At 39.3% G+C, this 27,844-nt stretch overlaps 2 protein-coding genes across 7 annotated transcripts in view; both read left to right on the top strand.

Annotated features, from left to right (window-relative positions):
* Positions 1-2,035: 2,035 nt before the first annotated feature.
* On the top strand, positions 2,036-9,938 carry adap2 (ArfGAP with dual PH domains 2). Its single transcript, XM_041778635.1, has 11 exons — positions 2,036-2,275; positions 5,178-5,302; positions 5,390-5,481; positions 5,737-5,825; positions 6,074-6,186; positions 6,588-6,737; positions 6,819-6,902; positions 7,855-7,917; positions 8,203-8,280; positions 8,382-8,610; positions 9,080-9,938. The coding sequence occupies exons 1-11, from the start codon at positions 2,188-2,190 to the stop codon at positions 9,106-9,108; spliced, it is 1,140 nt and encodes a 379-aa protein (XP_041634569.1). The 5' UTR covers positions 2,036-2,187; the 3' UTR covers positions 9,109-9,938.
* Positions 9,939-10,615: 677 nt separating this feature from the next.
* Positions 10,616-27,844, top strand: part of rhot1a (ras homolog family member T1a) — a 31,292-nt gene continuing 14,063 nt past the window's right edge. For 3 of the 6 annotated variants that reach the window (XM_041816859.1, XM_041816860.1, XM_041816858.1), the window contains exons 1-18: positions 10,616-11,000; positions 14,114-14,172; positions 14,348-14,429; positions 17,561-17,604; positions 17,693-17,746; positions 17,894-17,946; positions 18,337-18,445; positions 20,118-20,219; positions 21,408-21,506; positions 22,922-23,030; positions 23,151-23,271; positions 23,520-23,604; positions 23,765-23,910; positions 24,049-24,149; positions 24,340-24,470; positions 25,020-25,103; positions 25,250-25,372; positions 25,838-26,040. In XM_041816859.1, coding sequence (XP_041672793.1) covers positions 10,964-11,000; positions 14,114-14,172; positions 14,348-14,429; positions 17,561-17,604; positions 17,693-17,746; positions 17,894-17,946; positions 18,337-18,445; positions 20,118-20,219; positions 21,408-21,506; positions 22,922-23,030; positions 23,151-23,271; positions 23,520-23,604; positions 23,765-23,910; positions 24,049-24,149; positions 24,340-24,470; positions 25,020-25,103; positions 25,250-25,372; positions 25,838-26,040 — 1,742 coding nt within the window. In that variant the 5' untranslated portion in view covers positions 10,616-10,963. Of the gene's footprint in view, positions 11,001-14,113; positions 14,173-14,347; positions 14,430-14,473; positions 15,257-17,560; positions 17,605-17,692; positions 17,747-17,893; positions 17,947-18,336; positions 18,446-20,117; positions 20,220-21,407; positions 21,507-22,921; positions 23,031-23,150; positions 23,272-23,519; positions 23,605-23,764; positions 23,911-24,048; positions 24,150-24,339; positions 24,471-25,019; positions 25,104-25,249; positions 25,373-25,837; positions 26,041-27,605; positions 27,729-27,844 lie in introns of those variants that run through there. The other 3 variants (XM_041816857.1, XM_041816856.1, XM_041816861.1) reach the window with 2 other exon arrangements.

Raw genomic sequence — 27,844 nt, 5'->3', positions numbered from 1 at the left:
ACATGAGCATATTTTATTTTTTACAATGAAATGGTAAAGTGTCTCTGATATGTTGATAATGTTCTATTTTCAATAAATTTTCAATTCAATTTAATTCAACTTTATTTCTATAGCACATTTCATACAAATGTAGGCTCAATGTGCTTTACACAAGATAAAAACAAGCAGTAAAAGCAATAAAAACACCCCCCCCCCACACACACACACACACACCCATACACCCACACCCACCCCCCACGAACGCATACACACAGAATACACAATACAGCTTATATGTTCTTTCTTACAGGACAACATTTCCAAAAATGCAAAAATACTGCAGGTCTAACAGTTAAAGGCACGGGAGAAAAGCAGTGTTTTCAGACCACTCTTAAAAGAGCTTAAAGTGTCTACAGCTCTCAGGTCAGCTCCATAAGACAGCACCGTAATAATTAAATGCTAAACTAAATATGAGATTTCTTAATAGTTGCATTCTGTTTTAATTCACATTTTACACAGCGCCCCAACTTTTTTTGGGATGGGGTAGTGTGTTTTTCTGTATGGGTGTCTAAAAATGTGGAACATAACTGAAGATAGAGATAATAGTGTCTTATGCTGATCCCCTCCCCCCATCTGTAGTTTTGTAGCTCTGTAGTTTTTAATAGTGAAGGGGTTTTACATCTATTTCTTCTTTAACTAAGATTGCTTCAAGTGAAGAAGAGGCCTCCTCATGACAAAACGTCCCTGCACATGAGTAAAAGACCCAGCGCTGATGCTTCTAGACCAGGAGTGTCAAATTCAAGGCCCGTGGGCCAAATCTGGCCTGTAGAATGATTATATCCGGCCCACAAGATCATATCATGTTTGCATTATAACTGGCCCACCAGTATGAGGTCTGCAGATTTCCTCCAGTATAAAATGTAGACTTTAACTTGATTATTAAAAATATCTTTAAGCCATAAAAATCCAAAAAAGTAAAGTCAGAAATATTTCAAAAATAGTCAAGAATGTGGGGAAAGAAATGAATTTGTGTTTTTGTTTCATATTTTCATTTTTTGCATCTCAAGAATATGACCCAGACTTATGATTTTGACTTTTAATTTACTTTAACCTTTTCAACTCAAAATTTGGACTTTATACGTCACATTTTTATCTTTTAGATCCCCAATTTTAAATTTTCAGTCATATTTTGACCTTTTCATCTTCTTACTTTAGCTTTTTAATCCCATATTTTGACTTTTAAGCTCATGATTTCAATTTTTTTTCATATTTTGAAATTTTAAATTAATAAGTTTTACTTTTAGTATCTTTTTTAGACCTTTTAGACTTCCAATTTTAAATTCAAGTCACATTTTTAACTTTTTAAGTCATTCTAAATTCTAGCAATTTTTTAAAATATATTTTTACTCCTAATTTTGGCTTTTTAATCCCATATTTTGACCTATCAGACTCACAATTTATAATTTTAAGTCATATTTTGACTTTTAAACTCATGATTTCAATTTTTTTTCCTCATAGCTTAACCTTTCAAACTTATGATTTCAACTTTCTCCTCATATATTTGCTCTTAAAAAACATTTTTCTTTTTTAATATCGTGTTCTGATCCTTTAAACCAATCAGTTGGAATTTTTATCTCAGATTTTAGCCTGTAAACTTATCATTTTATCTTTTTTGAATTTACAAATGATTTTAATCATTTTTTTCATATTCTATTTAAATTTTATTACTGGTGAAAATGAGTTTGACAGTTATGGTTAAATGTTGACCCTGTTAGGCTCTCAGGTAGACCTAAATCCAGAATCCGGCCCCTGCTGTGATTGAGTTTGACACCCCTGTTCTAGACCATTCATTTGGGCTGAATTTCCTGCAGAATGACTGAACGTGGGACAGAGACTCACTCCTAATACTTTTCGCACAGGGTAAACTTGTTTCAGGTATGAGTGCACGCCTCATTGTAAGTGTTCAGTAAAACAGGAACCACCCTCACTAGCAAACACGCGCCATAATTTCCGTCAGTTGACGTGAACGCGCTCCCCAGGAGGAGCTTTGCGTAAACTCATCTGTCGTAAGTTCCAGTTTTTCATTCGGACTTCATCAGTTACTCTTCACCACGTGTGAGACGATGTGACCACCATGTTTGGAGTCCTCGGACAGTGGGATTTATCTTCGAGTGAGAGGAAAAAGAGAAAGACCGAGTTAATACCGGTATGGCGAACCGTGAACGTAACCGAAAGATCCTGCTGGAGCTCGTGAAGCAGCCGGGAAACAGTCGGTGCGCGGACTGCGGCGCGGCCGGTTAGTGTCCTGTGTCTCTGACTGCTGGTTATCGGTCAATAATTCATCTTTTTAAGTTTTAAATATTGTGTATATTCACCAGGACAGGAAACGGTTTTAAACCCACCTCTTTCTCCTTAAGCTAACTGAAGTCATTGGGGTTTTAAGAATGTAATCAAACATATTTTTAGCTGTCAAAGTACTGTAGTGTGGGCCTGTTCGTCCTATTTTCCAATCATGTATGGTTATAGAGGCGAGTCAACCAAAGTCTGTTCATTCCTATGGGACTCTCTGATATCAATGTGAAACTCCAAACCTCTGTAGTATTACAGCACAGTTCAAATCAGAGATAAAATTGCAGTTTTATTGGCTAAAGGAGTAAAATGGTCAAAGACAATATCAAAGTTATTAATTATTAAAGTTATTTTGCATTAAATGTTTCTTTCAGTTTTCAGGCATTTGACTGGAATTCTAGGGAATTTGTTTGGATAGGTTGGAATTCGCTGGTATTTTTTAGGATATTTAGGGAGAACTTTGTATATTTTGAAATTTGAAATTTATTTAGATTTCATGGGAATTTGAGAATAAAAAAAATATATGGATAATTTTGGGGGAATCCTTTGAATTTTTAAGAATTTAATAGAAATTGAAGGGAATTTGTTTAAATGATTGAGGCAGATTTTTTAAAGTTGGAAGTTTATTTGTAAATGTTTTGGAATTTGACTGGGATTTTTTGGGGAGTGGGGGGACTTTGACATCTTTGGGAATTTGATGGAAATTTCAGGGAATTTGACTGGAATGACTGGGAGAATCTGTTTAAAACTTTAAGGTACTTTTGGATTAAAATAAATTTATTTGTTAATATTTGAGAATTTTGACCAATGACTGAATTTCTCTCGACTTTTATGTAAATTTTAAAGAATTTGTTTTGAGGTTTGGGAATTTTTTTTCATTTTCATGGAATTTTTTAAGATGTATCCAAAAAATTGGGGTAAATTCAGTAAAAGAAAAAATTCATTCAAGGGGAGTTTGCTTGAAAATTTTAAGGAGTTATTTGGAATTTTGAGGGGGATTTTTTAAATGAATGTTAGGCTGTATGATCAAGTTTTACAGCACAGGTCTCCAAGTGATCATTCATATTCAATCACTCAATTCATGGTCAAATTTAACTTAAACTTAAATCAAATTAATTCAGATACACAATAATAACTGAGAGTTTGAACTCATAGAGTGTACTTCCTGCCACCAGGGAGTGCTCTATCAAACAGCTTAATACACTGAGTTGGAACAGTTGAAGGTTGTTAAAAAAATGATATGTGTTACTTTACAAAATCGAAACAGCTATTTCAGCACTATTTTTCTTTCACATTGTTATTTTTTAGTAAACAGTTCACAATCACTTTAATTATTTTTGTAATTTTACCCAAATTATATCACAATCATCCTTTAATCTGCAGAGTTTTTTCAGACAATTTTCCATCATGAGTGAAGGTCCTGGCTCAATTGGAGAAGATATTGACATTTTTGGCCCACTGTGCCTGGGCCACAGTGGTCAGTTTTAATTAGTTTTGAGTTAGTTTTTTATTTACAAGAGCAAATCACCTCTGCGTTAGCTTGAAAGTTTAACAATGGGACAAAGAAGGCCTAGTGGTTATGGTGTGCCCCGTGTATTTGGGCAGTCCATGCTTGAGTCCAGCTTGTGGACACTTTCCTGCACATCTCCTCCATCTCTCATCCCTTTTTCCAACTCTGTCTGTCTCTATAGTTAACTAAAACTAACTAACTACAACTAAAATTCAAAAATAATTTTAGTTAACTGAAACTAAATAAAAACTAAGCTTTACCAAATACACAAAAACTATAGTGCGCTTACATAACTAACTAAAATGAAATAAAAATGGTGACAGAATATCCTTAGTTTGAGTTTTTGACACAACCAGACTGACTGGGACCTACACACAGGTCTGGGGAGTGTAAAATTGCCTGATCTGATTGGTTAAGACTTCACATAGTGGTAGTTTTATGTCTGGAGTTGTATTCAAACATCATCATTAAATAAATAAACGATAATTGTAAAATAACCTGTTTTAATATGTTTTTTAAAATATATGACACTCACTCAGCCCCAACATCTATCTGGAAAAAACTAAAACTAATAAAAACTAAACTAAAACAAAGCATTTTTGCAAAATAAAAACTAAACTAACAGCAGTCAAAACTAATAAAAAACTAAACTGAAATTGAACACAAAGTGAAAACGAAATAAAAACCAATGAAAAATCCAAAACTATTATAACTTTGATCTACTTACCTCCTCCATGAAAAAAGGCATAAAACTGCCAATAATGTATCTTTATCACAAATTTCTCTGGCTTTGAAAACTGTTGGAAATATTTCTTGTAAAGTAAGAACTTGACCTACAATACAGGGATGCACAATATTGTATTTTTGGTGATATTTAAATATCTGTTAAAAAAAATATTTAAATGGAGTTCAGACCTAAAACTTCAGACCGTAATACACACAGTTTAACGCTTGAGGATGAACAAATAAACAAATGTCAGTCCGTAAGACAAACTTAAAAGTTTAAGGAATAATGATGCAAAAAGAAAAAGACTTGCTGGTGTAGGTCAGTTGGTCAAGCTTAAAACTCTACTAACTTATTTGTTCAGTACTTACGACTGATGGGCTGATGTTTATAGACAAAATATGCAGATATCATAATTCATTTTTCAAGCTAATATCTACAGATAATACGGTGCACCCTGACTAAAAAAGAATAACACAGGAATTATTTTGGACCAGTGTAGACATTTCAGTGTCGACATTCTACATTCTGAAGCTCTAAAAGTCTAGTCCCCATTCCTGGTTAAAATGTCCTCATATCGTGCACATTTTCAAATGTTTAACGACATCTTCTCAGATCCAGAATGGGCGTCCTACAAGCTCGGCGTGTTTGTGTGTCTGAACTGCTCTGGCATCCACCGCAGCCTCTCCAGCCGGGTCAAATCCATAAAGCTGGACTTCTGGGAGGACGAGCTGGTGGAGGTACAGAGCAGATATTATCCTGTACTAGCCTTAGAGTCGTCTCATGATGATGCATCATCTTTTATTTTGGTTTTTTGTTGATAAAAGTTCATGAAATCTAACGGCAACGATGGTGTCAGAGCGTCATATGAGAAGGCTGTTCCACCGTATTACTATCAACCCCAGGAAAACGACTGTGGGTGAGTACATTGGGATATCAGTTTCAGAGTATTTTGCCAGGAAGTCAACTTCTGATGTCTTCATGTTGGACTGTTTGGTTCTTTTTGTTGCTTTTAATGAACAACCACAGACTGCTGACTGGGCTGAAATAAGGAGAAGTGCAACCAATGACTGTAAAAGTTCAAAATAGATGAACTGCTGCTGCAAGATTACAGCTATTGAATCATTTTTACTCTGCTTTAGCTGAGAATGTTTAATGTTTGATTTATCTGCAGGGTCTTAAGAGAGCAGTGGATTCGGGCTAAATACGAGAGGATGGAATTCACTGGAGAAACCAAATACCCACCGATTTCATACACAACAGGTGATTACTCTCTCTTTGACAGGACTCTACTGTTGTGCATACATTTAATGTTTTGTTGGCTTGTAGTTCCTCATGCTCAGAGGTCTGCAGGTCAAACCTGTTCCTGGCATAACAAAACAGCATGGAAGTAGAAATAACGAACCGATTGTCAGCCTGTCTAACATATATGCTACTATGACCATAACTTTAATTGAGTTTGTGTGTATTTCAGCACCTCTGACTGTATTGTTGTCCTGTATTGACGTCAGGTTTCTATGAAGGGATGCTTTGGAAGAAAGGCAAAGACAATGCTCAGTTCCTGAAGAGGAAGTTTGTTCTGTCAGAGCGAGAATTCACCCTGATCTATTACAACAAAGAAAATGTGAGTTCACATCAGCTCAGACACAGTTCAGTGCAAAAACACATCATAACAAACAAAAAAAGAAGACATAGCCATGAGATTAATGCAAAAAAAATGCATCCACTAAAGAAAAGTGCACCTTTTGCATGTTCTGAATGGCAAAAAGGATAGCACCTGATCCACAGAGCATGCACAAAGGTGGAAATCAATGCTAATGCACATAAAATGCATGCAAACTGCTCAGCCGAATTTACATTTTGAAGGATTTGTCTCCATTGCCATCTATTTCCCTCTAAAATATTTTGGTTATGATTTAGCAGAATGTCAAAGTCTGGCCATCCATTGATCCATCCTAATGCAGCCAAAGCTGCAGCAAACTTTTGTAAACCAGTTTTAGTCTCCTTTACTCTTTCATCATTCAGGAGACGAAAGGCCCCAAAGCTGTGATCTCCATCAAAGACCTAAATGCCAATTTCCAACCAGAGAAGATCGGTCACCCTCACGGGCTGCAGATCACCTACCAAGAGAACGATCACACGAGGAACCTCTACGTCTACCACGAGAGGGCTGAGGTGGGACTCAAGGATCATTCAGACTATAAATAACTATCTTTGCTGCTGTGGAGAAGCTCAGAGTCTCTTCCTCTACTGTAGGAAATAGTCGCATGGTACAACGCCATTCGTGCTGCTCGCTATGCGTACCTGAAGACGGCGTACCCAACAGGAAGTGATGAAGAAGTAAGTGCCAAACTTTCCATAAACATTAGAAATGATTTGTTTTTGTTACCTGTCAAAAGTGGCTGAATGCAGCTAATCGTACAAACTCCAGCAGGCACGAAATACAGGGTAATGTCTTGTTTAAAATAATGAAAAGGTACAGGCAGACTCACACTCATTATCTAAACTACATGAAACATTGCAATGTTACAGAATGTTGCCAGGTTTTTGTAGTATTCTGTACAACATCAGAGGCTTCTTCTAAGTGACAGAGAGATGGATGCGGTGTAGGAGTGGTACTGTTGATGTAAAGTGTAAATAATAGCAGTCTCAAGACTGAGCCCTAAGGCACACCATTTTCACCTTCAAACATTTAGAAGTAGAGCCTTCAGCCTGCACACTTTTTCTGCTTTGTTGTTTTCTTGTCCTACTGTATAAAGTGTCACCTTTTAAACCTGTTTGATCCTGACTGCATGCATATTGTTAACCTCTATTTCTCCTCCAGATTTTCTGATTCCATCCTTTGTCCTGTTCCTTTAATTAAAGCTTAAAAATCCCCCAAATTAATCTTTAAAAAAGCATTTTATGAAGTGTTGATTTTATGGCAGATATTCAAAATAGCCATTTAGAAACATTCCATCAGCTAATCTAGGTCATTAAAAGTTTTTTTTTAAATCTACATTGCTTCATAAGTGTTTAAACACCCCTCATAGTAGGTTTCAGTATTTCCTCTATGTACAATTTTGCCTATTAAGGAGAATTTTGCATAGTTTATAATACTGTATGTTAACATCAGAAGTGCATTTTCACAAACCCCTAAGAGTTCATGATCTTAAGAATAGCTGTTTATTTACAGCTGATGTGGTGAACTTTCACTTTCAGATGAGCCAACAGTTACAAGAAACAGAAACGCGCCTCTGTAATTGCTTATTTTAACACCCAACTCTTGTGTATCTTTCATTTTCTTTTTCAGCTGATACCAAAGATAACAAGAAACTACCTCAAAGAGGGATACATGGAAAAGACCGGGCCACTGGTGAGTTATTCAGGGGCAGAGACTGTTCAAAAAAAGGGGAAGACTTCATGACTACTGCTCTGCTTTGTTGTTGTTTCTTTGCTTTTGTGAGCTTTTTTAGTCAGCACCAATATCTGAGTTAATCCTTGAACCTTAGCGGAAATTTGTGCCGAGTCTGAAGAAAACCTCTAGTAGGGTTGTGATGATATGCAAAAAGGGCCTGCTTGCAAGTAAAGGCATATGGATGGACAACCCAATTAGGGTTTGATAAATTCAGCTTGGAACACTGAATTTCTATTTTGACAGCAAAAGGAGCCATTCAAGAAGAGGTGGTTTGTTTTAGACTCGGAGAAGCGGAAACTGTTCTACTACAAAGGCATGCTGGTGAGGATAAATGCCTCTTCTCCTGCTGTTCATTAATATACCAGTATTATTAAATGCTCTGTGCTTTAAATGCCTGTTTTTCTTGTTTATTGTGATTGAAGGATGCAGAGGAGATAGGGGTCATTTTCATCGGCACAGAGAGCAACGGATATGCCGTAAAGGACTGTGTACCAAAGAACACTCGAGGGAACAAGTGGCGCTGTGGCGTTTTGGTGGAGACACCCGAGAGACAGTTTGTCTTCATGTGCGAGAAGGAGAGGGACCAGAGAGAGTGGCTGAATGCTCTGAGACAAGTTCTGTCTAGGCCCATGGCACCGCAGGATTATACCAGTAAGAAGGCTAGGAAAAGTTTTTCCTGAAAGTTGCATAATAAAACTATTCTCAGCGCGACAGAGAGCTAGCATTGGTGCGTTTCCACTGAACTGTCCCGTTTGGTTGAGTACAGCTCGGTCAACTGTATCCTTAATTGTTAGTGTGTTGAGAGAGTCTGATAGCTGTGTCAGCTGCATAACAGCGTGACATGACAGCAGTGTGAAAACGTGCATGTGTCTGATTATCACAAAAGAAGAAACACCATCTGCAGATCTCAAAAGACCGCAGTATGACTAGCTGGTACCCCAACAGAAGGATGCCAAAATAATAGACATTACTCAGTTATTTTGGTATGTTTCCCAACTTTTGGCCATGCAAACCATACCGAATTGATTTGAAGTGAACCGGACTGCTTGGTGGGAACGCGGCTATCCATAACTATTTCTCATATTGTCTCTAAGTGACCGTGCACTCTTGTTTCTTTCAGCTGAAGCCAACATCAACTCTAAAAGATGAACTACAGCGTGCCACAACAGGATGATGGAGAGAAACGGCAGAGCTTGGAAACAAAAATGACAGAACTGGACCGTCTCATTAGAACTTGAACATTGGCTCTGACTGTAATCTGAGTCACAGTGGATTAAAAAAAAAAAAAAACCTTCATCAACTCATTTTCACCGACACTGCAGTCGCTGCTCCGTCCCAGACCTTAGGAAATGTGGCATCATCATGGGAAATTCACTCTAATCAGTTGGTCTTTAAATGCATGGCGCCAAGTCATATCCAGAGTTAACTCAAGACCTGTCACAAACAGGACTGGTCTTAACTGTACTCTGTAAAATTATGTATGAAGACCTAACGGTAATCCATCCTGGGCTCAGCAAAGTTAGAAGGAAAACCTTCTTTAACAGGCAGAAACCTCGAGCAGAACAAGACTCTTTTTGAAAAGACATTTCCAGAAGCTCTGTTTGGTTCGGAGGGAGAAGAGAGAAATGCAGAATGAAAGAGGAGGGAGATACAAAGAAAGAGGAGGGAGATGCAGAGAGAAAGAGGAGGGAGTTGCAGAGAGAAAAAGGAGGGAGATGCAGGAAGAGAGAAGAGGGAGATACAGAAAGAAACAGGAGGGAGATGCAGACAGAAAGAAGAGAGAGATGTAGAGAGAAATAAGAGGGAGATACAGAGAGATGGAAGAGGGAGAAAGCAGTTGTAAACAAGCATACACCAAAATGTTGTAATGTACGAGTAACATCTGTGCAGACTGTCATGCTGTATTTATTTTCTTATTTTTGGTGTATTTCTTATTAATATGCATGAAAATTTTGCTGTAAATATTTTTATGGACATGTACCAACAAAAATAAAGAATTTTGAATGTAAAATAAACATCTCAATATTCTGTCTCTAAGAGAATAATAAAAGAAAACGTATTTCTAAGATGTAAGTCAAAAATAAATGTCACAGAAGGGTTTTTTTTTTTTTTAATTAAATGAACAACACTATAAATGCCCATCCTAGGGGACCCTCAATCAAAACAATAAAGACTGGAGTCAAGCTGCTCATTTCTCCCACTTTTCTTACCATTTTTGCCACCATTACATTTTTTCTACCCTTTTTTCTTTTTTAAAGGGGGTTTACATGTTTAAGAGGGCTTTATGCATGAATAAATAAACAAAAAACATTGTTACAGCTTAACTTTACAGTAGATCAAGATTTGCTGACCTCTATGGGACCCCCATTTGGTTGGTCCTGAACTCTGTGGCTGCAGAGAGATTCCGACGTGGCTTAACCAAAATTATTTTTGTGCACTTATTATGGGCCTTAATAATTTGTATTAATGTGATAATCTTAATAGCTTTAATAAATGTGTTTACATGATCTATTCCTCAGATTTAGTGTGCAGTAACACTGTACCATTTATTTGAGAGAAGCCATTGAGGTAATCGCAGTTTAGCCACCAGAGGGCAGAGTAAAGCGCTCATTAAATCCGCATGAAGTTTGTCCGCAACTACTCACTGTAGTTGCCGGGTACTGGAGGTCGGGCATGCTCGTCAAACAGCCACTGCGAAATGCTATGCAACCGCCGAAAAGACTGTGAAATCCCAGAAATTACAAAGACATGTGCCATAAACTTATTCTAAAATACCATCTTAGTTGAGCTGACGGGACTCACGTTTAGAAGAAACGAGTAATAAAGCCGGAGGAGCACCGAAAAGTGTCCGTCCGTTTTGTCCTACAAAGGCGCGGAGAGTTTGACAGCGGCAGGACTTCACTGCGCAGGCCCGACGTTAGATAAACTGCCGGAGGAGGACGGCATCAAGACGACTCCATGAAACAATAAAGACTGACACTTGTGTTGGGAAGCGAACTAAAACATGAGGAAGGACGTGAGGATACTGCTTGTAGGCGAACGTAAGTAACAGGAGACTTGAATTAACAAGTATTTGAATGTTAGCTAAATGCTAGTGACACGAGCTAGAGGCTACAGCTAAGTTAGCAGAGGCTCTCAATGAATTAAGTATTAGACCAAGTAGGCTGGTTGTGATACCAGGACTGTAAACTATGTTATTCTACTGCTGTAAATCAAACTATACCAATAAATGTTTAAATATCACAGCGTTATAATATAGAAGTCACAGGCACATGGCATTATGTACTTTGTTTGTTCTCATTATAGGAGTGTAACCTGAACTCAGCTCACGATATGATACAGATCGCGATATTTAGTCTATCTAATAGCTTTGTGGTTTTCTAATACTTATATAGGCGTGTTTGTTGTCAGTCTGTGAATACATACACTATTATTGGGGATGTTGAAAACAATTTCTACTATGCATTGCGATGCAATCTTGTATGATTTTGCAGGACCTAGACGATTGATTAAATTTAGGGATTGCACTGATTATGGAAATCAGGACTTATATCAATGATTTTTTATAACTTTTTTTGGTTAAACACTCCAACAAAATCAACATTCTTCCTTGTATTGGTGCGAAATACAGATTGGATTCCAAAGGGTAATTTCATCTGCACATAACATCTGTAAAGTCAGACCCCCCCCCCCCCACTTATTTTTTTTCATGACAAAGTTAAAACAGATTTTTGGATTTTTTAACACATTTATTAAGAATCAAAAACTGAAAAATCACATTGACATAAGTATTCCGCCCCTCTACCAATACTCTGTACATTTATCCCAGGTGCCTCTCATTTCTCGGGATTGTTGTTGACATGTTTCTACACTTTGATTGGAGCCCACCTGTGGTAAATTAATTTGATTTAACATGATTAGGAAAGGCACACACCTCTTTATGATAGGCCTCACAGCTGACAGTGCATATCAGAACAAAAACCAAACCATGAAGTCATAGGAACTGCCTGCAGAGCTCAGAAACAGGCTTGTGGACAGGCACAGATCTGGGGAATCACCGAAGGTTACCAAGAGCACAGCGGCCTCCATAATTCTCAAATGGAAGAAGTTTGGAACAACCAGAACTCTCCCAAAAGCAGGTGCCTGGCCAAACTGAGCAATCAGGGGAGTAGGGCCTTAGTAAGAGAGGTGACCAAGAACCCGATGGTCACTCTGACTGAGCTCCAGAGATCCTGTGTGGAGATGGGACAAAGCTCCAAAAGGACAGAGCCATCCACTGATATGGGCTTTATGACAGATGGCCTAGATGGAAGCCTCTTCTGGTACAAAACATGTGAAAGCCCACTTGCAAAACCAGCTTGTTCTGTAACCAGGTCAGGCCAACATCCCTGCCCCTCCTTGGCCCAGGCCGAGGCAGGCTTGAGGGAAACAGAAGACATCCTGTAAGAAATGGCAGCATAACTATATTTTTACCCTATATTTTTGAGTTTTTGTCTGTTTTTCTTATAATTACTTAAGAGCAATTTGCCTTGATGCAGACCTCCAATTAGGAAACTCGCTGCACAGGTCCGCTTGCAAAGTTTCTTGAAGTAAGATGAGGTGAGACAGGAAATATGGGGAGAAAGAATGGGGGGAAGACAGCTACTTTACAGCCAGGATCAGGAATAAATACCTCTAATAGTGTTTAAATGACTGTAGCCACAGTACATGGGTGTATGCTCTACCACCTGAGCTAAACCAGCTGCCTTAATGTATGGCTTTGCGATGATGTGGGAGAAAAGCTGTTAAAGTGCTTCTGCCAGCCAGGTCCACTCTAAAAACAAGTAGTGAAGTGTGGGAAGAGTGACAGAGAGAGGGAGCACAGTGCACAGTTATGCACGGATGGAGGAGAAAGAAGCAAATATTACGGTCGATCATCTCTTGTAATGCAACTCGGTTTACAAATGAAATGAGAGAAGAGCTGTGCAGACTGCCTCTCCATCTCCCTAGCTGGCTTCTTTTCGCACTGGCTGACTATTTCATGTGTCATAAAGCAGATTCTCCATATTTTATAGTGGGAAATGATAAATACTTTCAGACAAGCTGAAACTAATTAATTTTCTCAAAGGTTGATTACATTTTCTATGATGTCCTCATTGCTCGTTTGGTGTTCAGTCTGTCCCAAAAGTTTTGTGTGTATTTCAGTTTTTGAATGCTGGATAATTTCCCATTGATTAATGTATCAATTAATCCCATTTGCTTTACGTCACACTGCATGGAGCAGGACATGAGTAAACAGTTTGTCAATACAGGATCTCTTGTCTTTCTCTAGGACCCTGGATTAAGAGCAGAGTAAGGCCAAAACAGTGATAGATCCATTCTGCCCTTTTGTATTTGACCTGGTCTATTTGTTCCCTGCACAGCGTATGTGTTGTTGGTACTATTTATATTTCAGTTGTGGCGGTGCAGGGTGGCCTACATTGCCACATTAGGCGAGTCGGTACCGACTGTTCCAGAGAGACGTGCAGCCAAAATGCTACGTGCCGACTTCATCGTCGAGGAGTTCAGGAGAGTTCAGTTTGTGAGGTTACTCAGTTTTTAAAACACTGAGGGTAAAGACAAACTACAAACTATTAAATATCATTTTAATGATTGATCAAAACAGATTTATGAAGTGTGATTTCATTTTTTGGTCTCAAAAATGTGGAAAAAAACACAAAGAGACTTAGGCTGGCCACACACTACATGATTCTAAGCCTGATTTGAGGCCAAATTTGCCTTTTCCTGATGATTGTGGGGCTGTATCCCGAGTAAAGGCTCATGCAAACAATTATTTGTCTGAATAATCCCCAAATGTGTGGTTTTAAATCGTGTCGTAGCCTCCCAGAGCCTGAATTTTAAATATTTATTTTCAGATCTCTCCATAACAGGATTAAATTAGAACCGTGGTGCTCAATTTTATTCTGTAGCTCAGTCTTTGATGGGTTGAAATGTTTACTTGAGTATCATCACTTTGCTGCAGCTCTAAAACCCTCTCAACTCCTCTTATCTTTGTCTTTTTTACATTACCCAGACCACTGAATTTAAAAAATGTCGCATGCATGCATGTTGCATGCTAATGCTCCCTCCTAGAGGAAGAAGCATGAAATTAAAACTTTTCTCTTTCTTATTACAGCCAAGGTGGGGAAGACCTCGCTGATAATGTCTCTGGTCAGCGAGGAGTTTCCTGATGAGGTACGTAGCATTTACAAGGTACTTTGAAAATCATTGTTGTAGCTGTTGAGTTTTTCATCATAAATACAAAAGACCTCAAAGTAATAACGCTAAATTGCCAAATATATGATACTGACAGTATTTAAGACTTCCTAAAGTTTGGTTGTTGCTAAGTTAATTTCCTTCCATCTTTCAGGTTCCTCTCAGGGCAGAGGAGATCACCATCCCAGCTGATGTCACCCCAGAGAGGGTGCCCACACACATTGTGGACTATTCAGGTAAATTTTTCACCTTACTGCACCGATAAACTCAGCTGCACTCAGAGGTTGCCCTAGACTTTTCTGCTGTCCCTCATTTGGACGGACACAGTTGTTAAAATTCCATCGTACTGTTTTACAATCTGTCATTTAGATGTTCTCTCTTTAGTATTTTGAAGAAAATAATGAAATGTGACCTTATCAGTGGCGTTCAATTCCTAAAGGACCCCTGTCCCAACTAATATCCTATAGCAAGAACACTTTCTGAGGTTATGCATTTTAATAGCATGTAGAAAAAAGACTAACACAACAGCACAGCGTTTACTTGTGTTATTTTGGAGCACAATCCTCGTCTTCAAGCAAGCACACATGATTGGTGCCATTTAAGAGTTGGTGCCACCTTTTGCTTAACATAGACAATTAGAGTCATTCCCTCACACCCACACACCCACAACCACCCACAACCACCCTATCCCACTATCAACCACCCCACAGACAACAGTTACATGTGCACCCACTCACACACACTGTTTCACAAACACAAACACACACACCCCCACACACACACACACACACACTAAAATAGTGGACATTAGGCTGAGTACAAGAGGCTGAGTACAGATGAACCAGTTGAGAAAGCGCCATAAGAGGGGCCGTCTGCACCAGGAGCAGCGAGTCACCCACAGCTACAGGACACCGACGCAGGACCCAGAGGAGGGATGAGGCAGAGACACCAAACCTCCACCAGGAACCCATGAGACAGACTCCTGCAGCCATAGCCGACCACCGCTCCTGGTGCAGAGGGCTCCCCTAGAGGAAACACTGGAGATCCTAAAAATGATAAAAGGGTAAAAATAAATAAAACCTCAATACAAATAAAAGCTAAGAACTAAAATATAAAATAGCATAACTAAAAAATTAAGGTAGGAAAAGAATAAAATTCATAAATAAATACAGATTGAAGGCCTAAAATAAATAAACATCATAAATAAAAAAGATAAATATTAATCAAAAGCTAGAGATATCAGACTTACAACACTGCATTCAAATGATTGAAATATAATAATGAAACAAGAAAGGACAGCTCGATCCTGTGAAAGCTGCATTCTCTTTACTTTGAAGAGAATGACTGTCAGCGACTCTGTCTGCAACAACTGGAGCAGCCTGAACTCTCCTGATAATAATAGTGATGAAGAAGTAATGTAAATGACTGAATTTTGATTATTCATCTTTAATTTAGTCACGTGTTATGATAAAAGATATCTTATAGAAACTTCAGTGCATCACCACCTGCTCTCTGCAAGAGGCTGTCTTTTTTTGTAATAAGGTAGATTGCATTATAAGAGAAAAAAATTTCCTAGAAATTCTTTCGGTGATTGCTCAGCCTTTGTGTGCCAATGATTCTGTGCTGTGGCCGCACACAGATGCATGCAAAAAGATTAAAAAAACCCCAAACTATTTATATTAAAAGGAACCCTGCATGATCAGACAAGTTCATCTTGTTGGATAGGTTTTTGTATCTCTTGTATGTATATTGAACTAAAAAACTCACTAGATATCTGCATTTTGAGTAAATTTGAGTTTATAAACTCACCAAGAGGCACCATGTTTTGGTCTGCAGTGGCAGTGTGACGTCACAGTTCCGTGGCGCTCCTCACCATTACTGTGCAGTAACCACTGTTTCAGACTGGCAGCCAGTGTTAGGGCTACATATCTTACACTTGGAGGTCTCTTCTATTTTTTATTTGCACCACAAGTGGTTATCTGTCCATCTAGACAGGAAAATGATAAATACAGAGCCATATTTACCTTATTGTAGCAAATATCTGCATCCACATCTGCAGACTATGTCTGAAATCTGTTTCTTGATGAACCAGATGAAGGCCACGAGCTAAAATGCGTCTGTTTAATGAAGTTGTTCCCCAAACGTCTACTCTTTGTGTAACTTTTTGTTTCCACATGGTTCAGGCACTTCCGGTTTATGCTTTTCAAAGTAAAGGTCCTCTTTAGCATTTCTTTAAAGAAACTCCCTTCGTATCTACATAATGCTTTTATTTTGAAAAGCTCCCAGCACACTTCCACTATACACTGAATCCAGTCACTTGTAGGGAGGTCTATTGAGGTCAAACTTATGAGGAATGACAGAGCTTTGACAGCAGGGAGACAAAGCCAACACGCAGCAAACTCAGCCTGGCATGAAAGCTGTTATGGCAGCCACAGCTGCAAGCAACAAAACCATCTGAAACAGTGGTTACTGCATAGGAACAGAGAGGAGCGTTCATAGGGAGCGCTGCGTAACTGTGGCGTCACACTACCAGCGTGGACCAAAACATGGCAGCCTCCTGGTGAGTTTATAAGCTCAAATTTACTCAGTATGCAGATATCTAGTGAGTTTCTAGTTCAATATACATACAAGAGATACAAAAACCTATCCAACAAGATGAACTTGTCTGATCATGCAGGGTTCCTTTTAAAGGGCTGTTTATGTGATGGTGCCTACAGTTTGTGCAACATACTTACTGCTTAAAACGCTGCACAAAGTTTAAAGTATGATAACGGCAGCTGTATCCCTCTGTGACTGACGCGCTCTGACACCTCCAGCAGCCTCCTAGTATGCTTTCAACATACTTAAGCAACCAACACGCTTTCACTACAGTGTTGAAGTCAGTGATAGAGCCCACAGACTGAGACAGGAATCCTTTCTAGATAGATTTGATAACCTCCTTGATGGGCCATGTGAGTAGAATAGAAAAGTTCTGTGTGAGTGCTGGCATGCTGGGTCATCCTCATTATTCCAGTTAGTCACAATGACAGTGGATTTAATAAAATCCATCAATGACAGAGAATTTTTGGTTTAACACAACCCCTGGTTGAATTAAAATCATTGTTGTTGTGGCATGTGCCTCATCTGATCCTGAAGCTGTGCGGAGCAAGAATTTGTAGTTCCTCCTAATGCAGTTTCCTCATTGTTTACCCTGTTTGACTCAGAAATAGGTCATGAAACTAACATAAAAAAAAGAGGCATTAAATGCTGACTTGCATTTGCTTCCTATAATGTAATGATCTATACTGGGAAAAATAGTCTGGTTGTGTACTATTATGCCATGTCAAAGGTAAAACACTGAACACATGTGCCTTCCTAACTCTTCCAGAAGCTGAACAATCAGATGAGCAGCTCTATCAAGAAATATCAAAGGTCAGTTTGCTTTTACCTTGATTTAAATCTGCATCCTGTGGTTTTTTCTGTATAAATCCAAAGTTGATACCGTCTTTTATCTTCTCAGGCTAATGTCATCTGCATAGTTTACTCAGTCAACAACAAGAAGTCCATTGAAAAGGTGAGCATCATTTCCTTTAAACACAGTGCTTGATGGGAGCTTAATTTGAAATAACGCTGCATAAACTCCTAAATGTGTGAAAATGACTCTGTTTGAGCTGAGGGGGTGCTCGGCGGCAGTGTTTGATGTTGTGATTAACTCCTCTAGGTGACGAGCCACTGGATCCCCCTCATAAACGACCGGACGGATAAGGATAGCAGGTGTGTTCTTGGTACTTGGATGGGTGTTTCTGTGTTTGTCTTTGTGCTTCCACAGCAGAGTTTGCAGCTGCTGATCTGGCTTTTTCTGCATCTAAACCACTGAAATATTTGACTTTCTTGCCACATTGCCAGCCTCTCATTTCAGTTCTGATTGGTTGATTTATATTCTTAGTATTTTGCTGTTTCTCCGGCTGAGAAAAGACAAAAGTGCTGTTTTTGTTGCTGGAATAAGGGCAGGTATTTTTAGTGTTTTAAGCCACTGGAATCAGCCTTTTTATTTACCTTTAAGCCCAGATCAGATGAAAGATTCAGGGTGCAATAAGACTGTTTCAGAGCATTGCAAGGGCCGGTTGCAACTCTATAACGCTTGAATTATTGCCTTTGTTGCAGAGTACCACTGATCCTTGTGGGGAACAAGTCAGACCTGGTTGAGCACAGCAGCATGGAGACGATTCTGCCAATCATGAATCAATACCAGGACATCGAGACTTGTGTAGAGGTAGGAGAGAAACACATGCATGCTACCGTACATGTGAACCTTTTGCTGGAGGTCCTACTATGGCAAGTGTTGACATAAACCTTCATGGAGCATTTGAAAGTACTGAAACTGAATAAATGAATCTGGATCATCAACTGTCAGAGCTTTCTGTCAGCATGCTCCAGACTCCACTCACACTCTGAGTCATTAATAGATTTAGTTCCCTCAACCCCGCGCTCAGATGCCTGATCCCGCTGACTGATGGACCGTGTGAGTGTGTTAAGAAGCTCTGCTGTCTACACATTACAGCTGATCTTCCTCTGTAGCATGAGATGGCTCAGTCATGCCCTCCTCGGGTGGATTATTTACAAAGTTAAAAAGAGACATGAACGGACGTGAGAGACGGCACACAGTCAGCTGTGAGTTGGACTCGTATGAACTGATGTTCAACTGCTGCCTCAGAGTTTGGCTGATTGACCCAGTTCTAAGAGTCGATCGTATTTCGGTTTTAGATTACGTATCAGTGGTGAACAAGATGGTGTAAAAGCTCTGATTTGATCACCCTCTGCTGTGTGCTGTCTCTCTCTCTGCCCATGGCATCTTTGGGTTGAAAATATGGATGCATATCTGTTTTTTTCTTTAAAATTTCATGGTATTTAGAGCCTTAATCAGTTGGTAAAGACCCAAAAGTGTTGCAAAGCCATTTTCAGTGGGTAGTGGAAAGGCCTGGGTATCACCACTGATTGCCTGAATCAATCCGATTCACAAGGCCCCAGTTTGATTCAATTCATGGAGGGATATTTTAGTTAGAATTAGAAAACATATTTTGCTTTGACCTGGAAAAGATTCTCAGAGAACTAAACAGGCTTATTTTCAAAAATACCAGGGTTTTCATTAATAAATGACCCCAAACTAGCAGTATTGACATGATTTTGCATCCATATGGCACATCTTGCATATCCATCTCCTATTGATAACATGCACCAGATATCCAAAGTTAAACAATTGGAACTCAGTTTTAAGCCTTGAGTCTGAGTCTGAAGACTTGTAGAGGTGAGTGCAGGTCAAATTTCAAGCTGCATGAGCGACTTAAGGCTCAGACAGGTCGCTGTCAGGAAAAGGAGCAGGCTCGGATATAAAAACCGATTTCTGGATTATATGAATCGATGTCGACATTAAAAAGTGCTTGGAAAAAATATGTGGCAAAAAAGACTTATGTGCTTTTATTTTGAAGAAGATGTTTGCATCTCTTTGTTCCATTGCATCGTATTTTGTATCTTAGACCCAAACTGGCACATTTCTCATGAAAAACATTTGATTATGATTGAAAATAAAGAAATATAAGTTATGATTTACTTTGAAGAAGGTGATTGTGGGTCCTGGCATGAAGCCAGTTGAGATTCACGAGTTTAAAGCATGTGGCTTTAAAAATTTGGACAACCTTAATGTGTTACCAGCTGGTCTAATGGGACAACTTTGCATTTTTGAATGCTTTCTTATGCAATATCAGAACATGACAATACACTAATTTAATGTTGTTGTGAATATATTAAAGTAAATAACACTTAAAATAATAAAACAGCCAGTGTGAGCTGCTGAACTCTGTTTGACAGTTTTTGCATCATTTTGCTCCAGACTTTCTCTTTCTCCGGGTTATTCACACACACATGTCGCATGTCTCTCCTTTCCTCAGTGCTCGGCCAAAAATCTGAAAAACATCTCTGAGCTGTTCTACTATGCCCAGAAGGCCGTTCTTCACCCGACCGGACCACTGTACTGCCCCGAGGAGAAGGAGGTAAGGCCTTCACAGTAAATGCACATATAGGTTGTTTGCAGTCATGTGATCTGAATGATGCATAAGAGTCAGGTGACGCCAGGAAGTGAAGAACAGAGGTTAGGAATCAATGGGAGTGGAGGAAAGTTAGTAGTTAGAGCTCTAACTGGACTTTCTTGCTGCAGTTAGCATCAGATCATTTCTACATACATCGACGGGTTAGCCGAAAGCTGTTTGTTATTGCGTATTACCCTGTCCTTTAGACCTCCTACTACATGTCTAGACAGATGTTTAGGCAAGAGGCTAGCTGCGCCCCCCATAAATGTGTTTAACTAAAGCAATGATGTACTATTGAGCAAATCAACTTTGTAGGTTAACAGTAATGATGTTCACTTACATGCCGGCTCTTGTATGTGAATGACAGGAGTTGGCTCCCATTTGAGAGTCAGTTTCCTTTCTTTTATTTTTGTAATTATTTAAAGCCAAACTGGTACCAAATGAAGAGCTCTTACTACTGAGCTGAGCCAAATTATCCGGCTCCCTAAAAAGAGATGGATTCCCCATCACGGTAACACGTGGAAACATGGCAAGATCAGGGTTAACCATAACAAAGCATGACAAACTGTACTAAATCTGACGGGGCTGCTTGGTGGAAATAGGTCATACATAAGCACTGTCTGACTCTGCTTCTCCAGACCTTAGGTGGAGGCTTTTATTCCATTTCTGCTTATGTTTTTTTTCATGAGCTTTTTGAATGTTTTACCCTGAATGTGTCACTACTGTCAGGACTCAAATCTAGCTCAGGATAGTGTTTTGTTCTGCAATTTACACAGCTGCTAACAGCACAAAACTTTAACCCTTTGATCATGCTCCATGAGAGCCTCCATAATTGAGAGGTTTGTAAAAAATTGTACTGATTGTTTGTTGTCCTTTTGTTCTGTAGGAGGAGACATATGTATTATTTGCCAAATTAATTGCCAAATATGTGCACAATATATAGGCCTGCCAATGACCAAAAAGAAAGAATGAAAAAATGATACAAACCCTGTAATATGCTCTTACTGTTCAACATATTTCCCATAAATCTGTACCTCATGTATGAAGGTAGTCAGTAGTCTACCACAAGGACTGATCCTGTTTGAAATGTCCTGGTGTTGTTAAAGTGCATGAAACCACCTAAATACTTATTAATGTTTGTTTTTATTGCAGTTGAAACCTTCCTGCATTAAGGCTTTAACTAGAATCTTTAAAGTGTCTGACCTGGACAACGACGGGGTCCTCAATGATAATGAGCTCAACTTCTTCCAGGTAAAGTTTATACCTAAAAATTTGACTTTTTAGAACATGCGAGGTAGGGCTGAATGATTTGAAAAATAATTTAATTGCTGTCTTTTCCCCCAGTATTGCGATTGCCATTTGATATGCGATTAGGTTCCTTATCTTGTGTATTTTTCAAGAAACTGAAGCAATAAGTAATTCTATATTATGACATACATTCAGTTAGGAACACTCTCATCATACATTTAACCATTTTATTGCAAAATGGATCTACTACAGTTTACTTTGTTTTGAAAATTCTGCTATAGAGATGCTCCCTGTTAGTCAAGCAGCTGCTTTGACTCTCCAGGGAGCCTGAGCTAGAAGCCCCAAAATGAATATATGTATTTATGACAATTTGCATCAAAAACAGTGAAATTATTCAGAGGCAATTAATCCATAGTAGCATAAATCTGAATAAGAGGGAGCAACAAGCTTTAAGCTATAAAGGAGGAGGCTGGGGTGGAGGAGGTTGAGCTTTTCATCAGCATTGATGCAAAGAGGGATTAGTGAGAAGCACGTCATATTTAAATGGACTGCTGTGTTGAGAGAAAGACCTGTGATTGGCTGTGGGAGCTGGGAGACGATAATTGGTGTCAGCTGGCTATCAGCCAATCACAGCTAGGGGTGTGACTTCTGTGAACTGATGCTGAGCTTCATGAATATTTGACTGAACCAGGACAAAACGATTAAAAATATATTTAATTGCAGTTATTGTTGCTCATATTGCAAATTTGATATCAATTGCTTTGTTGAATAGGGATTATTGTTTTTATGTCACTCGTTTTAATTAAGAAAAACGTACATAAAACACCAAAAGGACATTTTTTTTCTTAAAAAAAGACACTTGAGTGTTTGCAAATTGTGCATAAAATCTCTGCTGCTCCAAGAAATGCATGCATTAAACTGGTATTTTAACATATTTCAAGTTAAAAGCAATATTGCAAGTTGTAACATCTGCAATTTGTGAGTTTCAGACGTTGCATTATTGCAGTTTAATCTCTGATCTGAGAAGCCCATCATTGTTACATGTCTTTCTAACATATCGTTAGCCTCATAGCATAATTGCCTAAGTCATAGTTTGGCCAAAAAAAATGACAATTTAGGTAATTATGCTGAAGTTAACAATATACTAATCAAGCAAAATAAAATACATTCTTTCAGTACCACAGAGGAAATGAGATTGTTTTTGATTGTGGCTTTTAATGTTGTAGTTTCTCATGCCTTTTGTTTGGAGGAGGTTGAAAAAAATACAGTAAAAACGACTGAATAATTGCCCTTAATAATTACTTTAACTTAAAATTCATTGAAGGATGAATTCCAAACTGCACCACTGGTTTAGGATAGCATGTTTAAACATGATTACAACCTGAAAAATCTAAGATTTCACTTGTTTTTGTTTGCAGAGAACGTGTTTCAACACTCCTCTGGCGCCTCAGGCTTTAGAGGATGTAAAAAACGTGGTCAGGAGAAACATGACGGATGGAGTCAAGGACAATGGACTCACTCTCAAAGGTCAGACAGAATCCAGTTTTTGTATTGCTCCTCCTTTTTGCTCGTCTTTTTAGTCCACTTAAGACAATCACTTTATTCCTGTCTCTTCTTTTCTCCTTCGATTGTCTCTGCTTTCTCCAGGCTTCCTGTTCCTGCACACACTCTTCATCCAGCGAGGTCGACATGAGACCACTTGGACCGTGCTGAGGCGGTTTGGTTATGATGATGACCTGGAGCTCACACAGGAGTATCTGTTCCCCATGTAAGCACAAATCAAATCAGGCTTAGATGGTCTAGTGTATAGCTAGCCTTAGCAAAGGAATATTTTAAGAGAAGTAAAATCTTTGACAGAATCTGCTTTATAGGTAGCTTGGCCACAGAAATAGTTTAGTATTTTCTTTGTTACTGCTAAAATCTAACTGGATGATTTAGAGGTAAAAACCTACCTTCTTTGGCAAAACGAACACAAGCACTTTTTGTAAAATGACCCTGTCCATCCCTCTATTGCAGGATAAAAATCCCTCCTGACTGCACCACAGAGCTGAACCACAACGCTTACCTCTTTCTCCAGAGTGTCTTTGACAAACACGACAAAGTAAGTACTCAGAAATGTCAAAAATTAAGAGTCTCGTGTCCATTTCACATTTTTAAGCAAAACTCTTAATGCATGCTTGCCGTCTTTGTCCTGATTTGAAGTTATATTACCAGTCAGGCATCTCTTTCTAATGTTGAAAATTGCACTCTACGTGATCCAGGACAGAGATTGTGCGCTGTCGCCAGAAGAGGTGAAGGACTTGTTCAAAGTGTTTCCCTACATGCCCTGGGGTCCGGATGTCAACAACACAGTGTGCACTAACGACCAGGGCTGGATCACATACCAGGGATACCTCTCTCAGTGGACGTGAGTGTGGAACATTTCTATTAATACTCACAGACAGTCGTTCCTATTTTAGCTTATACATCCTCACAGTAATGTAACTTTTACATCATGCTGCAGGATATTTGAACCTTTTTACTGTTGCTCTGTTTTCTGCTGCAGGTTAACAACGTATCTAGATGTACAGCGTAGTTTGGAGTATTTAGGTTACCTCGGTTACTCTATCATCTATGAGCAGGAGTCTCAAGCAGCTGCCATTACAGGTAAGAGCCCCCGATTCAATTCACCAGCCTATCAGTGCTGCAGGTAGACTTGCTGACCTGCAGAGGATGAGTATAGATCAGTGATTGACCTATTTATGCAAACAAATTGTTTACAATCCCCAAACAGCTTGGATCTTTGCTTCATATTGAAAGTTGTTGATTGCTGCACCTGCATCCTTTTTGCTTTCAGTGACGCGTAACAAACGCATCGATCTGCAGAAGAAGCAAACACAGCGCAGCGTCTTCCGCTGTAATGTCTTGGGGGCCCGAGGCAGTGGGAAGAGTGGATTCCTCCAAGCTTTTCTGGGCAAAAACCTGCAGGTCACTGGAAATCTTGACAGCAAATTATTATAAAATCTGTAGTTTACTAGTGGTTTTGTTTTCAAGTAAACTGCTTCAAATGGGAAAACGGTTTACTTTTGATCAGGTCTCACCTGAACTTGGAAAATCAGCTAGTATGATAATTATAATTATTGGGCTGTAACATATATTGTCCAGTCACAGTGCTTTAATATGTTTATAGCACTGCCACTTCGGATATTCATGTCCAATTATATAGTACTGTCATAGGGAAAAGCAAAAAACATTCATTTTTAATGCCATTTCCTTCATCCTTTGTGTTCAGTAGTAAGAAAGTAAAAGTTGTAAGCCCAAGTTGGTATTTGGAGCAGAATTCTGTATGTTTTTGGTTGACATAAGAAGTAAATGCTGTGCACTATGCAGCTTACACAAAAGATGCAATACAAAAATCTTAATTTAACTGTGCAACTTTTGTTTTTTAAGTTAAATTTTCTATTAAAGCAAAGAAACGAGATTAGACTCGTGCATTTGTGAAATGTCTTGATGTTATCCTGTTTTTTCCCTCCACAGCGACAGAGGCGGATTAGAGAGGATCACAAGTCCTTCTATGCCATCAACACGACCTACGTTTACGGCCAGGAGAAATACCTGCTGGTGAGGCACATTCACTCCTCATCTGCTTTTGGATTACTGTTACATAATCTGCATGTTACATTCAACGGTGAATCAGCATCAGTTCTCAGCAAAACATTAATCCTCCATCTGCACACTCTGCCTCTCTCTCTCTTTCTCACTGCAAGCTCCACGAGGTGATGCCGGACTTTGACTTCCTGTCGGAGGCCGACCTTGCCTGTGACGTGGTCTGCCTGGTGTACGATGTTAACAACCCTCGCTCTTTTGAGTACTGCGCCAAAGTGTACAAGGTAAGTTTGCAGAGGTGTTCATCAAATGCACCGCTGCTTGATTCATGTGTTGTTTTAGGTGTAGTTTCACCTTTTTTTATTCACTGTCACTAAACTCTCAGTGATGTAACAGCACGTTTAACACTGAAGACACTTGGAGATGAGGAGTGGGAGGGGGGAGAGTGGATTAGATATGAGAAATACAACCTTGTCTGCCTGCATTGATTGAGCTCCAGATGTGAGCTCAGCACTGTCCAGCTTTTTAGAAATCATCAGATAAACCTGCAACTTCACTGTGAAGGTGAAATCCAAAGAAAGTTGTGCACATGAGTCACTTTGTCCAATATAATAAGGTGCAAAAGACTGTCTATTTGATGCATAGGTCATCATTGACAGTAGAGGTGCTTTTTTCCAAAATGTTGAATGGAGAGGGGAAATAATCAGTGAAAGATGGTCTTGTAACGCTGGACTTTTCTGTTTTTGCAGCAATACTTCATTGACAGCAAGACGCCATGCGTGGTGATCGCTGCAAAGTCAGACCTGCACGAAGTTCGGCAGCACTACAGCCTCTTGCCGCAGGACTTCTGCCGGAAACACAAGCTCCATCCACCTCAGCCGTTCACGTGCAACACGGCAGATGCAGTCAGCAAAGACCTCTACACACGACTCACCACCATGGCCATGTACCCGTGAGTGCTACCCATCCTTTTATCCTCTCCTTCTTTTTAACCACCATGTCCATCTTCTCCTGTGGGACCCCCTCCTCTTGTATGATACTTAACCCAAATATTAAAGAGTAAACCCTCTTTATAAGATTTAACTACTTTTTCTGCTCCCTAAGTAAAACTCTGGCCTCAGTCAGTGTTTGAATATGCAAGGTTGTTGATCCTCCTTTTATAAGGTGATGTTTTGTTTGTAACTAGCATTGCAAGCCCCCCTCTGAGAGCCTGAAGTCTAATCCTGTATGTCTAGAGGGCGCTTTTAAATCTGTGCAATCAGATTAGATTTCATAGTGGATTCATTTGTACTTAAAGGAATCTGTCCACTAAATCTGGTATTTGCAGGCTAAAAATCCCATTTCCCTAATTTGATCTGCTGCACCTTTTGTTCATGAATTTGAGTAATCAGGCATTGATCAGATTTACTCAAGTTTTTGGGCTGCAATGTGGTGCATTTTTAGCATAGTCCCTGGCCTTTCTCTAAAGAGTTAGCACAGTGATACTCAATGCGTGGCTCTTTTGTAAGGATTTGTGATGATTTAATGTCATAATTTGAAAAAAAAATCCCCAAGAAAACCTTAAAAAAGGAGAAGTTTGACTTCAGAAATTACACATTGGAAGTAACATTAATCAGTTTTTTTCCTGTACTAACAGTACACTTCAATTGTCAAACGTCATTGTCTGTATATTTCTAACACCCATATTTGCATTTTTTCCTATTTTTTTTTCTTTTTTTGCCACTTTTAATCCATATTTGCAGCATTAGGCCATTTTTTCTACTTGTTTTCGCCACTTTTGTCTTATTTTTCCCCAATCCCGCCCATTTCTCCCACCTTTTTGCTGCTTTTTGCCCATTTTAGTCACGTTTCACTTATTTTTTTATCACGTTTTTGCCACTTTTTAACCAGTTTTGCCATCTGTAACTACTTTTTTGTCATTTCTCACCCATTATGTCCACTTTCTGCCCTTTTCTGCCACTTTTTCCTCCCTATTTTTGTCATTTTTCACCCAGTTTTTGCCATCTTGTGCCTATTTTGTCCCTTTTCACCCATTTTCTGAAACTTTTTTGCCACTTTTCACCACTTACATTGTGGCTCTTGCGAAGGTATTTTTCAACTATCTGGCTCTTTGGTTGAGCAGGGTTGAGTAACACTGAATTAGCATGTTGTCCCTGTGCATGCCTGGGTTCTCTCTTGGTGCTCCAGCTTCCTCCTACAGTCCACAGGCATGCTCATTAGGGTAACTGACTCTAAATCATCCACAGGTGCAAATGAGAGTGTTTTAGGTTGCTTGTCTCTGTGATTGAATGGCAGCCAGTCCAGGATGTACCCTGCATCTCACCCAGTGGTAGGTGGGATCTGCTCCAGACCTCCTCAGTCATGCTGTTTTAAAGGGGACATATTATGCAAAAAATCCCTTTTTCAGGCTTTCTTAACGAAAATGTGTACCCCTGGTCTTGACCCTCCTCCTCCTCATTTGTGTGTTTTTTGTCTGTATGGAAGTGAATGGACGCCTTTTTGTGTGTCTTTCCACAGCCATGCCCGTCTCCGCTGCATGTGTGCCTGCAACAGGTGCACCTATTGCCTGTGTCAGAACCTCCTCAAGTCGGAGCTGCTGAGAAATATTAAGGCTCAACTCCGCAGGGTCGTTTTCAACAGGTTCATACGTAGAGTAGTCCGGTGTGTTCACGTAGACTCCCTCGCTCCTTCCTCACCCAGGCTCTCTAACACTGTGGGTGGTGGCAGCTCCTCTGATTTCCTCCAGTTTGCTCCTT

Source organism: Cheilinus undulatus, linkage group 21, assembly GCF_018320785.1.
Source record: "Cheilinus undulatus linkage group 21, ASM1832078v1, whole genome shotgun sequence".
Taxonomy (NCBI): Eukaryota; Metazoa; Chordata; class Actinopteri; order Labriformes; family Labridae; genus Cheilinus; species Cheilinus undulatus.
This window is presented reverse-complemented; position numbering and strand designations above follow the sequence as displayed.

Coding starts and splice junctions, on each gene's coding strand:
- adap2 (XM_041778635.1), top strand. CDS start 2,188: ATGGCGAACCGTGAACGTAACCGAAAGATCCTGCTGGAGCTCGTGAAG. Junction 5,482..5,736: donor CCCCAGGAAAACGACTGTGG/GTGAGTACATTG, acceptor ATTTATCTGCAG/GGTCTTAAGAGAGCAGTGGA. Junction 8,281..8,381: donor TCTACTACAAAGGCATGCTG/GTGAGGATAAAT, acceptor TTGTGATTGAAG/GATGCAGAGGAGATAGGGGT.